At 43.0% G+C, this 14,760-nt stretch overlaps 1 protein-coding gene across 3 annotated transcripts in view; it reads left to right on the forward strand.

Moving 5' to 3' along the window:
* The window catches only part of COL4A2 (collagen type IV alpha 2 chain), a 148,059-nt gene that overhangs the window by 37,805 nt on the left and 95,494 nt on the right, over positions 1–14,760 (forward strand). For all 3 annotated transcript variants that reach the window (XM_063337710.1, XM_063337692.1, XM_063337702.1), the window contains exon 4: positions 4,849–4,929. In XM_063337710.1, the coding sequence (XP_063193780.1) occupies positions 4,849–4,929 (81 nt within the window). The remainder of the gene's footprint in view (positions 1–4,848; positions 4,930–14,760) is intronic.

The following is a 14,760-nucleotide window of genomic DNA, read 5'->3' on the forward strand; positions in this document are numbered from 1 at the left end:
TAATACACCACTGTTGTTAGTAGTATTAATTCACAACAACATCACTGCAAAAAGCACTGAATTACAATTCTATTGGATATTGTTAGTATTAGTATTCATACAAAATTACTATAAAGAAATCTTATAAAATTCACAAAAGGGCTATTGAGTTGCAATTCTGTTGCCTTTCCTCCTGCAGCTGGTATTCAGGTGTAGGCCTGTCCTTCCTTACAAGTTTATCTCTCCTTACTCCACCCTCCCACAGCAGGTCTTTCAGGGACGTGCCTAGTGGAGAGACATGTGGGCTCTCCTTAGGGGTCTCCCAGTAGGCTTGTGCCCGCAGGTCAGCATCACCACCGACTGCAGATGTTCATGCTCTTGCTCTTAGCATATCCTCACCGTCTTCATTCTTCACCTAATTGGATGCCCTATTCCCCTTTTTTCCTTTTCCACCTTTTTACCGCCCTCGCGTCTCCTCTTCTGTGCCTATACTCCTCCCACATAAACAACCTACTCCTAGGTACTTTTTCCTTATTGGTCCCAATTTTGTTAAACTCAAAATTTGGTGTTTCTGACACTATTACCTAGGCAATTTTGGCTCAATATGCTATTACCATTACCGTTGGCTGAATGAGACAGCCTTGCGTCCAAAGGCTGCCTTCTGACCATGTGGTTCATGTTGGTTACGTTACATTTATATTACATATTTTTTGACAGAATTCTCATACTCCAGCCTTGACTTCCCAACCTAATTCTAATTAAACAATAGCTCACCTTAAGCACAGAGAGCTTGCATACCAGTGCAATGCTGTGACCTGGTTTGTGTTTGCACCATATGTCTGCTCTTAAATAGTTTTCGTCACACTTGGTGTTCCCAGCAGAGGCCACAGCTGGCTCTGAGGGTGAGATTTGGACACTTAGCGCAGGAGTCATCTCACCTGAAACTGGACACTTGCGCTGTAGACACAACTCAACTAGATACCCTAGACTACCTTTCTAATCCCCTCACCCTTCTAGGGATGGCATTTGTCTCAGGTGTCTGAAATAGTTCTGATGAGATTCTCTGAACTGTCTGTAACAGCAGGCCAAATGTTTTGCCTGTATCACAGAAATCTCAAATTAGATTATATAAACCCCATTTCTAGACTCTGCCTAAACTCTGGACTTTTTAGTGATTAGTGGACTTCAGGATCATCCAAAACACAAGCAAGACCTGGAATCGAAGGTTTTCTCAGCAGACAACTTCAGAGTCGGGGCTGTTGCCACTCCTCCAGTTTGGTCACACAGATCCTAGAATATAATTTTTCTGCAAACAATGTTTTCACCATTTAACTGCATATTGAGCAAATTGGGAGATTCATCTCCATGTCCTTAGGCTCCTACAGTGGATGGATGTCTCCATGTAAGCTAGTCACTTCCATCCACCTTTACAGTTAAGAGAGAAGAGCAGGCACTTTCTGGGAGAGATGCAGCTGATCAGTTTATGTGCCTGTATCGGGATGGGATAAACTGTATCTTAGGACGGAGTGTTCTCCCCACTGACCAAAAAGGTATTCCACGCACCTGTTTCAGATCAAGACAACTGCATTTGGATGTCACCATTGGTTTTGTATTCCCAGAAATCTGTTTTAATCAGGAAATAAATACTTGTGGTACTTTAAAACTGCATTGTCCATCGCTAAATTTTAAACTGGGCTTTTTGCATTCTAGCTATTGACTGATGCCTGTTCATTTGATTTCCCTTCATCTCAATTGTGTGCCCATGTGTATAATTATTTTTGACAAAGTTTTACAAGGATCCTTAACGTTTGTTTATTTCTTAACATTAAAAAACTTTTAAACCGTAATGTTTCATACGGTAACTTCCCGGTAATGTCAGATTAAACGACAGTGCCATGATCTGCCTTCAAGAAATTATAAACATTCATAGATAATAAAGTAGAAAATGCTACATGTGACTAAAAGCTCCCAGAATCATCCCACTAGCAGTCAAGAAGTGGAAATTAAGCAGTGAAGAGAAGCCAAGTGTAATCCAGAGGAGATACATTAATGTTGGTCTCAAATGTTTTCCCATTATGTTCCCTACCTTTGGAAAATTCTTCCAGATTTTTCTCTTCATTATCTGAAGAATCTATGTGCATAAAAGGACATAAAATGAGAAAATTAATAAAAAAAAAAGCTTCCTAAAATTGTGGAAGAAAACAATTGTGTCCCTACATTAGCTGATGGTATTGTTACACCATGCAAATTAAAATGTTGGATGGTGGATAGTACACAAACAATAGACCTTGAACTTCTTCCAGTTGAAATAAGTATTAGCAGCCTCCTTTTTTTTTTTTTAACAAGTGCACAAATATCTTGCCATAGTTCTGATTCATACTCTGTTTTCTCCTTAGCAACAGTTTACCAAATTTAGAGTCACTCTCCTAATTAAGAAAGAAATAAACTTATTGTTCTCCTTGTTGTTTTCTCAGTAGGCATAATTGAAAACTCACATGATAAAATTACTATATCTGTCAGTCTGTTACTGTAAGGCTGGGATATGCTGTTATTTACAGCTCTAACCAAAACAGTTCCCTAAAAGTTCAGAACTTATTCTTATTAATGGCAGCACAACTTAGCACACTGCTCCTTAGTGAAGACCTGCATCTTGCAGAGGAATACGTTCACACAGGCCGTACATCTGCACGGCGTCCATAAAAATGAATAGAACTGTTAGTAATTTCTGAAAAGGAATTGAGGGGGAAACTCTGTGAAGTGAAGGATCCTGAGAAAGAGGTGCAGATTACATTTGCAAATAGGTTAATAAGAAAAAAACCCCACGGAGACAGTGAGTTTGTGACCATCCAAATATTTATAAAACTGGACCAACCTGAGCAAGCTGCTAGAGTTTATAAAACTGTCTCGGCTTATTATTTCCTCTAAACAATAGCCTAAACATAAAGCAGAGTTCATAACATGACGTAGATGACTGTTACGTCCGTGAAATAATTTCCTGAATCAAACACCTAACCTTTAAATAGCTCAGGGCATGGTTTCAGCTCTGTGGACCTCTTTTTTATCAGTATGAAAAGCCTACTTGTTTCATTAAATGTGAGAATTAAATATAAAGCTGAAATAAAAGTATTTTAATATATGAAAATAGGTAAGATACAGACTTGAGCCCTCTCACAACAAGCAGAAGAACTTGTTCTGGGAACTTTGTATTACTGCTTGTCATAAGATTGAGAGCCTGTTGTACAAATATGACCAAAGGAGGACTTCGGCAATGCCTGGTACCTGCTCCATACCTTTTATTCATTTGGCTCCCAGGGAGGAATCCAAAGCCCGGAGCTATGTTTTCAGGTTCTCAGTAGTGTAACAGCAGAGGTGGATACCTGAGAAATGTGACTCAGTAACTCCAGGTGTTGAGCAGAGGATTGCTTAGAGTTACATGAAAAATGCTAAGCATGGCAGTGTTGGTCCCTCCCTGTGTTTTAGCTCCTTGAGCCAGGGCTAGAGGCAGGAATGGCAGCATCGCTGCCTATTTAAGCAACAGCATAGCAGTTCAGAGCACCCATCTTCTTTCGGGGGCTTGTTGATACCCCTGTCACCTCCCTTCCAAGAGATGATGTGCTCAGGCTGTGGCGGAGGAAGGAAGGGTGAAGAGATCATTTATCCCTGCTGCAGTGCAATGAAGGATTCAGGGTTCTTCCAGCCAGGAGGGGAGCGAGCGACATGGAGCCTGATTCTGTACCCTACAGCTGGGGTGCCTTGAGATTTTATCTAAGAAGCGGTGCATGGAAAAATTAGCAGCTGCCCTGAATGAGGGCCTGGGGCTCCAAGAGGTCCTTCCTGTAGCCACTAGACTTCAGTCCTTCTCTCTTTTTCTTCTGGCTCCATTAATTATTTGCTGTGGGGCAAACCAGGTTCAGAAATAGCGACGAGAAATCCCTTCCTCCTTTCCCAGATTACTTAGTAGGCTGCTGGCGCACTTTCAGGGGTTCCAAACCCTGGGCTTAGGTGAGCTGCAGGCTGGTCTTTACAGTGTTCCTAATTATTAAGTTACAGTTATAAAAGTCACACCACAGCATGCACAGCGTCTCTGCTGTTCAGGTTTCTGAACAAGAGCGACCGAGGCTGTGGAATTCCATGCAAGCAGTGTGTGCTAGGTGTAATCTGAGCTGGCCTGCCTGTTGAAGTCCATCCAAGAATTTGCATGGAGTGGTGCATATTTTGTCTTCCATGTATTTGGAGCCCACGCCAAGGTGGTTCTGGACAGGCAGGAGAGATGTAACCACAGTCATCTATTTAATCTAGGTCTGACTTCTAGGTCACAGTGGTTGGCTGCTAGCAAGTTTTGGGGGCCACCAGAATAGGCAGCCATTGAAGAGGAGAGGGCAGGAGTTTGGCTTATGATTTTGAACATGACACCTATGTCTTCCTTTATGTCCACCCATAAATATTTTAAAATATAGCAACAATTTAGAGCACGCATAGAAGGATGTGCTACATTGTGACCTAGGACTTAGTCCATTTCCCTGAAGAATCCAAGCAGCTGCGCTTCTGTGATACGATATCTGTTGCATGTGTCGAAAAGATGTGTGAGATACTGCTCAGCATGGAGCTGCAATGTTTTGGAAATGTGGAGGGAAATTAATAGAGTAACATTATATTTCTTGATGCTGATCTCCAAGAACAGGAAAGCCACTCCTGGCTGCTTCTAAGCACAGATTAAAGAGGTTTCGACTGGAAGTCATAGATCTGATCCTGGTCTGTGCTTGGGCAAGTAGTTCCCAGCGAGTCTGCTAATCAAAGCGTATTGTGCTGTGCCAGGTATTGTAGCTGATACCTTTTAACAATTTGTTTTATGTGTGTTCTGGTTTGCAGGGTGGAAAGACTTACACAGGACCATGTGGAGGAAGAGACTGCAGTGGAGGATGTCAGTGTTTCCCTGAAAAAGGAAGCCGTGTAAGTAACATTTTTTCCTGTAAAACGTTTTTGGTGGTACCAGTTGAATGCTGTTTTCTACAGGTGGACTTGGATTAGACTGCTAACAATTATTCTTTTTCAGGAAAAAGCTATTGTTGTTTCATCTCACTTCCTCAAAGAGCTTCTAGATTTGAATAAATACTTTGCTGTGAAATATAGCACGTTCTTCTCTCAAAGATCAGGGCCGAAGGACCTCACAGCCATGACAAGCTGATCGGATCCAAATTTTAGGGATGCTGTGTGCTAGAGCATCACTGGATTGTGTGACAGTGCTAAGTGAATATGGACAAAATCACTCAGTAATGTTCTTGAAGTCTTTCTAATGAAATGGTATCCGATGAAAAGATACCTCATGCATGTGATTTCCATTATAACGGAAGGGATCCAGGCCTGCAAAACCTGAAATGTCTGCTGGAAGGGAACCGCTTGAGACTTCTGGCGTTAGGTTGTTGCTGACGGTCTGTTCTTTGTTTTGGGGAGTTGCGCGGAATGAGGCAGAGGAAGGGAGATGGGGTGGAGGGGATTAGCCACCTTCCACAAAGAACTCCGAGAAATAGGGCAGTTCCTATCCTGTATGGCTTGGAGCCCTGGCTGGCAGGCTCCTTCTGTACAGCTTGGTCTTCTGCAGCTGAGACGGTGACTCAGCCTTTTCCATCCACCCATCTCTAAGAATAGGTCAGGCAAGAGATGCGGCAGGTCATATGCTCTTTCTGCTATCACAAACCTCATAAGATTTTTTAGTTCTCTGCCTTCCCTCCACTCAGTGGGCCATCAATTCCCATTCTCATTGCATTCCTCAAGCTTGACTCCACGTCTGAGCAGAGGAAGAGGTGGTAGGAAAGTCACAGTGTAGGTGGGAGGCAAGGAACACTCTTGTTTACAGCAGAAGTCCCAATGTCTCCATGGAAGTCAGATGATACTGGGCTTACCGTGCCATGAGGACTGTAATGGTTATACTACCATCCCCTGACCATGATCTGCTCACGGTCTGCTTTCCATTACAATAAACTAATGGTAATCTGATGATGCTGAGGACAAACAAGCCCTCCCCCGAGACACAGCTTCTGGTGGGGCTCCCTCCAGCTGTTACTGCCTTACCCTCATCATCCAGCACATGAAGTTTGGCGAATGCCTGCTGCCACTTCCCTTCGAGGGCACTGAAAGACAAAAACTCATGCTGTATGAAACAGCTTCAAGTATGACATTATTGTGTCTTTTCAGTGACTTTTTTTGGGGGGGTTCTGAGAGCAAAGCATGGATCTACTTGTTCTCCACAAGTTCATCAAAGTAGGGATCTGTCAAAAAACTACCAACTTTTGTGACTGAAATATTTTTTGTGTTCCTTATTGACTGAATAACCCTTAATTTCAAGTTGCCATGTGTGCAAGACAAAAGAGGTAGCTAAACAACGTTAATTACATAGGTTAGAAAAGCTGAAAATATTAAATTACCAAAGTAGAGAATCAGTCAGGTGCCAGTGATGAGAAGCTCCCTGTGAGTTGCTTAGTATCTAGATTGGGAGGTAAGGGCATTATGTACTTGCTCGCTACACCCGCTCTTTGATTCAGCTCAGGGAAGTAAGTAACCCCAGTAACAAACCACACTGTCCTCCCTTTAAATAGACACTAAAAAAGAGAAAAGAAGGATGTTACAAAATGTAAATTATATTTTGCTACTGTGGTTAATTGTGCAAGATATGAAGGAGTATTGGGGAAAGTGATTCAAAGAATTTTATAACACTTTAGAAACTGTATTTTAACCCTCTGAAATGATATACCTCATTCTGAGTCAGCATACACTGTGTGTATTTTGTGTCTGCTGGTCTCTTCAGATGTCACAACCTCTGTTAAACATCTGGTTCAAGGAATGAGATTGGCCTTTAGAGACTAGTCAAATTTGGCATAGCGTTCTGGTCTCATGCTAATCCTCAATGGGAATATTTATTCTCACAAAACCTCTGTATAATCTGGCACGACACACATTTTTCTGTTGGAGGTGACTCATTACACGCACAATAGACATATTGCATGTTTGCACTTGTAAGAATGCCTGAAGCAGACTGTCAGACCCTGCTTCTGCAGTGACTCTCCGTGTCGGGACAACAAAGAGCTGTCACTTGCAGGGCATCTGGAACTCAGGTGGGAGTAGCGCTGCGAGGGTCTGCAGCCAGCTCTTAGCCCTGCCCTGCCCTGGAAATTCACCTTCTGTTCATGACAGGTCTCTCAAAACCAGGCAAACAAAAGCATTTTCTCTGGATTGCTGCTACTGAACGCATATCAGAAGCTGTTGAATCATAGAATCATAGAATCATAGGGTTGGAAGGGACCTCTGGAGATCATCTAGTCCAACCCCCCTGCCAGAGCAGGGTCACCTACAGCAGGTTGCACAGGAACGCGTCCAGGCGGGTTTTGAATGTCTCCAGAGTTGGAGACTCCACCACCTCTCTGGGCAGCCTGTTCCAGTGCTCTGACACCTTCAAAGTAAAGAAGTTCCTCCTCATGTTGAGATGGAACTTCCTATGTTCAAGTTTGTGCCCATTACCTCTTGTCCTGTCACTGGGCACCACTGAAAAGAGCCTGGCCCCATCCTCCTGACACCCACCCTTATAAGTATTTATAAGTGTTGATAAGATCCCCCCTCAGCTGTCTTTTTTCCAGACTGAAGAGACCCAAATCCCTCAGCCTTTCTTCATAAGAGAGGTGTTCCAGTCCCCTAATCATTTTGGTAGCCCTTTGCTGTACCCTCTCCAGCAGTTCCCTGTCCTTCTTGAACCAGGGAGCCCAGAACTGGACACAGTACTCCCAGTGTGGCCTCACCAGGGCAGAGTAGAGGGGGAGGATGACCTCCCTCGACCTGCTGGCCACGCTCTTCTTGATGCAGCCCAGGATGCCATTGGCCTTGTTGGCCACAAGGGCACATTGCTGGCTCATGGTCATCCTTGAATGAAGTAAATTCTTTGGAGCAGAAATACAATTGCAAACTATGAAAGTAGAAAAGGTCTGAAGAAATGTTTACTTTTTATTTATACGTGCTTCTACTTCATTTTCTGACGTTGCTTCAGTTACAGTCCTAAGGTACAGCATTACATACAGATGCTTTTCTTCATGCGTTATCTTAATCCCATGGCTTTTGTTTTTAAAAAAGTGGTTTTTTACAAAATATGCTCACTGATGTCTTCTGGGGGCTCCGTGCTAGAGGCAGAGAGGCACTGTCTAGATGTGTGAGGATTCAGCCAGGCTTTGGTGATTTGTGCCAGATCTCCAGATGCAGGACAGCTGGAAACCCTGTGCTTCTGTCTACACTGCTTTTAGTTCGGGACTGATAAGGTTAGGCACGAAGTCACAGGAAAGTTGAATCTGTTTTATACGGGCAGTTTCTAGGGACAGAAGGCCACCTAACACAAATTAGTGCGTGCAGCTAGCAGGCCTGCAGGAAAGAGGTATGTGTTTTTAGTTTTTCCTCCGCTCTTTTTTGGCTGGGCTCGGCCCTGCAACTTTCCCTGAGCTCAGACACAGCTTGACGAAACCCAGTGGGGACAGGAAAATGAAACAGCGGGACCTTTGCCTGCCCGCTGTGGCGGTGGGGAAGCTGCTGCAGCAAGACAAAGGCAGCGGCTAACCTGCACCCTCCCACCTCTCATCAGAGCTGCTCAAGGGAACGTGAGGACGCCTGCAAAAGGCACTTTCTGCCTCATTCCCAGGAGGAAAACAGGTCAAATACAAATGTTCAGAGAATCATAGGACATTGCTGATAACCATGTTTGCAATTTGCAGCAAATGCTGAGCTGCCGCTCAGAGAAGTTTCTGTAAAGGAATGTCTTTCTTGGGCCACACGCAAACCCCTTGAAGTTCCCACCTCCTGTCCTGCTTTTGAGGTCACATCTTTGGAGGAAAAAGAGTAAAAGGAACTTCTTCCATAAGCTGGGTTTTTTCTAATGTCTAATGACACTCTAGTCTTTGTTCTTTTTCACTGCAACCTAGTCATTTTACTTTAACCTATTTACTGTTAGCTAGATACAAATATCCGGTCTATCTAACCTTGCAACCATGCGGGTGGTTGGAGCTGGGGCTGCAGGAGCCAAGCTTGGGGACCAGCCTTACCCTCAGCTCCCCTTCTCACAGCTGGCGATAAGCTCTGCAGAGTTACGGGAGCGTCCAAATCCACACAAAAAGAAACCATGGTATAAGCCTCAGTGGAGGGCACAGGGTGAAAAGGGAGAGGAAAGACGAGACTCATCTTCTCCCTAAGATGAGGCAGACTCATCTTTTTATTTTCTCCCAAGACAACTTCTCCTAAGTTATTCTCCTAAGAGAATACCCTCTCCCTAAGCTACATGTGGGGAAAATACTGTAAAGAGTACCTAAGTGCCTTGGTAAGAGGGAAAGCAAAAAGGGAAGCGCTGATACAGTATTGAAATTCTGGTTTGAATGAAACAGAAACCCTGGACTAAAGCAAAACAAACAAACAAACAAACAAAAAACTTCTGGTTTCTTTCTTTTTCCTCTAGATTTTTATTGCAGCTCCTAAAGTTTTGAGATTTATAGTTCTTCACAAACCATATATTGGTCACAGTACAATATATACACCTTTAAAATTTGTTAAACATTAATGCACTTATGTAGGAAACAATAACTCCTTTCAGTACAATGGCCAACTGCTTGACCTATTGAAGTTCATAATCGACCTCACTTCATAATCAACCTAGAAGGCTTTGTAGAAAGTGGAAGTGAGTAGAAGTCTTTTTGATCTTTCTATAGAGTGAGAAAATGCACTCTATTGAAATCTCACTTTGTACTTTCTGTCTGAGTCAAGCATCTAACAGTGCTCAAGCCATTTACCCATTGTTTTTGCAAAGGGACGGAATAATGGGAACTGTGAAATGAAAAGACAGCTTCATGTCCCCCCATAAAGGCCGCTTTTGGGGAATGCTTAAACATTCCTTTGTAACCAAGACTGACATGAGGGTTCACCGTAACACCTTTACAGATATCTGTATATTGCTTTCGCTAATGCAATGGCCAAGGGTGAGCCATTACCAGTTCACCTATAATCACTTATATCTGCTTTTGGGTGCTATACAATTGTGAAATCTGGTGTCTGATCTTTACTCACAAGCATTTTCCATACAAGTTTAAATCTTAACACATGGACTAGATCTAGCAGATGTTTTTCCCTATAATTACAAAAGCCACAACAAAATACAACACTTAAATATTCTAAAGTCAATTCCATTCTTATTTCCTAGGGAAATGTTTAAATCCAATAAAATTATTTTGTCAATTGTTAGTGTAATTCTTGAACATCACAATTAACTGGCTTCTAAGCTGGTATAATGGCAGCAGCTCCTTTCTAACTCTTGGTGAGTGCAAGTTGATATATCTGATGAAATCTGATATTTTACTCTATTTTTACAAAATAAGAACATAAGAAGTGTCTTCTCAAATTAGACCAGTAATCCATCTAGCCCATTACTCTGTCCCCAACAGTGGCAGTAGGAGATGCTATTTATGGGGAACACAGAGGTCTGGCAAATTTTGCAGTCCATTTCCCTTGTACTCAAGATCACCCTATTTATCTGTTCCTTCAGTATCTGTGTTTCTCCCTGAATTTGTTTAATCCTTTTTTGAAGCTGCTGTAACTGTGTGTCTTCCCAATGTCCAGTGGCACCAGGGAGTTCACTACTCAAAACGATATAAAATTACTGTCTGACCTGTTCTAAGCCAATCTCCCTCTGGTTTCATCAAGTACACCCTATTTCTAGTACTGTAAGATTTGGAAAGGAGCAGGCATGCATTTACCTTATTCACTGCTTCCCTGATTTTGTAAACCTCAGTCATATTCCCTCTCAGCTTTCTCCTGTCCAAAAGGAAGAGTCGCACCCTTTTTAGGTTCTCTTTTGAAGGCAACACTCCAACCCTTAGTCCCTTTATCCTTCTCTCTCTTCTGTGAGAGACCAGAACTGTACACAGCACGCAGGAGTATGGGTGCACCAAGGTCTTACTTAGCAGCAAATTGACAGCCTTTGTTTTCTTCCCAGTACCATTCTTGGTGTCCCCCTACATTTGAAAACTGTCTGCCCACCCTGTTGGCTGAGGTCCTTCTGGATCTCCCAGCATGGGAGATCACCAGATCTCCCCCTTCACCATCACCAACATGGCATTTAGCAACCTGAGAGAGTTGATATCATCTATAGACTTGGATGTTTCACGTTTCAGACCCTTCTTTATCTCACTGTTGAAATCTTTACTAAAACCAGTTCCAGCACCCATGTCTGAGAACCCTCAGATGCTGTTGCGTCTCCATTTTAAAATGTGACTATCAAGCACTATTGTTTTCTTCCTAACCTTCAACAGCCTTCAGGAAGAGAGCAGCTCTCTTCCAACCTCAAGGGAATTTATGTTAAAAAGCTTTAGTGAAGTACGTTGTCAAAGCCAGTTTGAAAATCCACATATATTACGGTCACTACGGCCTGCTTTACCATGCTTATCCTTCTGCTCAGTTACTGTATACTTTAAGGTAGACTACTGCCTGGCCAGGCACAAAAGTCAGACGAACTGGCCCCCAGCTCCCAGGGTCTCCTCTTGGGCCTCTTTTCCGCGTGGGAGCTTGGTTGGCACCAGCCCACTGGTGCAGTGGCAGTTTGTAATGATGGGTGACACACCTTGGCCAGCAGTTCTGCAGTTTCATACGTGAGTTCCTTCAGAAGTCCCAGGTGAACGTCAACCACTCCTGGTTCACTTTTATCTACTACTTCCTTAATATTTACCTGAAATTAATCTGGCTCAAAGAATAGCTTGGATTTGGGACCTTCTCAAACACCTTCAGCAGTAAAGACCTGTGCAAAGAAGTCACTAAGTTTCTCTGCTATGGCCTTATTGTCACCGAGTGCCCCTTTTAAGCCTTTGGCATGATGTGGTACTGCTGTTTCCCTTGATGGATTCTTGATTTTCTTTAAACAACTTTTTACTATCGGCTTGATGATCTTATGAAAAATATTCTCATTCTTTTTTAGCCATCCTAGTTGCCATTTACTTTTATGGGCTTTCCTGTTCATTTCAGCAGTTTTTTAAATGCTAACCTTTTTCCCTACAATAGCCTCCTTAGCTTTTTTTATGAGCTATGCAGGGGTTTTATTGAACTGTTTTACTTTCTTTTTGCTATGTGACACATAGTTTACCAGGACTTTTAATAGTAAAAGTGTTTTTGAAAAGCCTCCAGGTTGCTTTAGGCTTCTTGCCTTTTTGACTGCTTTTTTAGGTTTTTACTATTTTTGTGATTTTTATGTATTTCCTCTTCTTGAAATTGGATATCTGTGTGATGTATTTGTTTGGCTTACTCCATCCCACTACAGCATTAAATTCAGTTATATTGTAAAGCTCTGACAGAGCAGTTCTCCCACTAGTACCTCTTGAAGCAGGTCCCGTGCAGCACTCGAGACTAAACCCAGAGCAGCATCCTTTCTTATGGGTCCCAGGGCTCACCACGCTAAGCAGCAGTCAGTTGCTGCGTCCAAAAATTTTAACTCCTTATCTCATGTGGATGAGGCATTGTACCTGACAGTATGTTGGAGTTGGAATTTGCCAATATTGCCACCTGACCTAGTTTTGGAGCTTCTCTAATTTCACTCCGTATTTCATGACCAATGTCTTTAACAAGGGAGTCCTAAATACAAACTAAGTCCTACCTTTCTGTTATTTCCACCCATAAGGATTCCCTAATGCTCCCCTCTGCCCTCAGTATTTTTTTCTTTGTTTTAGCCTTCACATGCTGTGCCACTGCACTGGCTGTATCTCATTTTCTGTCACTCCTGTAAAGTAGACAGCCTGGCAACTCTGTATGCCACTGATTATCCTTCTTTCACCAGCACGAGATGCCTGTTATATAAGGGTTGTCATTTATTCCCAAGTAGTATAATTCCATAATCCTATTTTTTAGATCTCTATCATTGCTGTAGAATCACTTACAAATTTTTCCAATGCTCTGTTGCAAGTGCCAGTCAAGTGGAATTGTAAATGGTGTTATTTACCTTCCCTATTTATTGCATTTATGCTATTCATTTCCTCCCTTGCCTTTTCAGGAATGTATTGAACATTAGCCACATCTCACTCACAAGTTCATTCAGTCTGAACCAGGTGCTCCATCACGGCTGTCAGTCTTCCCCATGTTTCTAGTTTAACTATTTCTCTGTGAACTTTTTAATTGTCAGTAATAGCAGCCTCATTCCATTCTGGCTGAAGTCGAGCCCGTTCATCCTGTGCAGGATTCTCTTGTTCCAAGGAGTTTGCAAGGACTTCAGTCTCCCCCACAGCAGCCTTGAGTTAGCCCCCTAGGACATCCCTACTCTACTTTCCCTCATCAGTGGTATAACGTAGATTGTGACCACTGGGTTCCTCCCTTCAACCAGACTAAATACCTCTCTGGACATCTTGTGGGCTCTGCTGCCTTTGCACTCAGCAGGCCTTTCAGTCCTCTCAGCTGTCTCAAATCCAGCTATCTCTGTGTCAAATCATCAAACCTCCCACTACCATCACCTGCTTTGTCCTTTCCTGGAAGATTCGCTCTGCTCCAGGAGCATCCTCACGCCAAGCAGACATTATCAGCTGGAGATTAGAGTTTATCAGTGATTCAATCCCACGTTCCAAGCTGATTATCCACCTTCCCTCAGACTGACATCTTCTAAATAATTGTTTAGTCAACATCAGGGTATTTTTTTGATGGTGGCTATATGAGGGCGGCCACAGCAGCGATGGGACTGCACCACCGCATCCTGGCAGACCTTGCCTGTGGATCTTTTTTTCTCCAGCTCAGCAGCTTTTGCCTCTAGAGAATATACCTAGGACTTCAGCTAAGACCAGGGGCTGCACATACAAAACCTGCCTCCTGGATCAGAAATAATGCACCTTCCACTCTCTCTGCCACAAACTGAGTGGTTTCTGCTTTATATTAGTCTAACTTCTCCTTTGAGAGGTGAGTGGGATTACTTTTCCCTTTCCCTGCTCTTCCCACGTTAAGCTAAGTAGCGACAAGGAAGGTCCGGCCTCACTGAGATGTACCTAGGAGTCATGAGGAGAAGGCAAGCTCCCTAAGCCTCGGTATACAGGCTGGTGCAAGCTCCTCCATTGTCAGGGTCAGCGAACAACCTTGCCAGTCACCCTTCAGACATTCCCAGGAAGCCACTCAGCAAACAAACACCCAAACGTGAACCCACCACCAGAAGAAACCCCACTGATCAAGCAAGCCAAAAATTCATAAAGCTTACATGCCTTGCAGTGGCCTGCCCTTGCTTGTCTTTCTCTTTTCGTTCTTACCGTCCCGAGACAGAAATGGTTTGAAAAATGTCCTGTTTGCTCTCTGGTGTTTGCCATATACAAAGCTTTGGGAGTGAACTTGATCGTGGCTCTTCTGAAGTATTGTCAGATTCTGCACTAGAATGGATATGAAGTACCAAAAAAAGATGCTTCAAAATTTCACATTGCTTCATAGGCCAAGGTTAAGTCTCTGGAAACTTTCAGGAAGTGGAGCTGCCCTCAGAGGGGAGGTATTTGTAATGGCGGCAGATTTAAAGGCAAAATACCTATAGTACTAATAAGCTTTATGCATGGACAGGAAGGGACCCTTCATTATTTCAATACTGTAATCAAGTCTGGTACGGTACATTGAGATTTAATTTTCTTGTTTTCTCTAGTCGAAGTTATAGCAGAGAGCAGCTTGCTGGTGACTGCAAAAGACAGGAAAAGAAAAGTGTTACCATAAAAAAAGGTGAAGCTAAATTCTGCTTTCAGATACAAGAGTACAGTTCCCTTTTACACA

The sequence above is a fragment of the Chroicocephalus ridibundus genome, chromosome 1 (assembly GCF_963924245.1).
Source record: "Chroicocephalus ridibundus chromosome 1, bChrRid1.1, whole genome shotgun sequence".
Classification (NCBI taxonomy): Eukaryota; Metazoa; Chordata; class Aves; order Charadriiformes; family Laridae; genus Chroicocephalus; species Chroicocephalus ridibundus.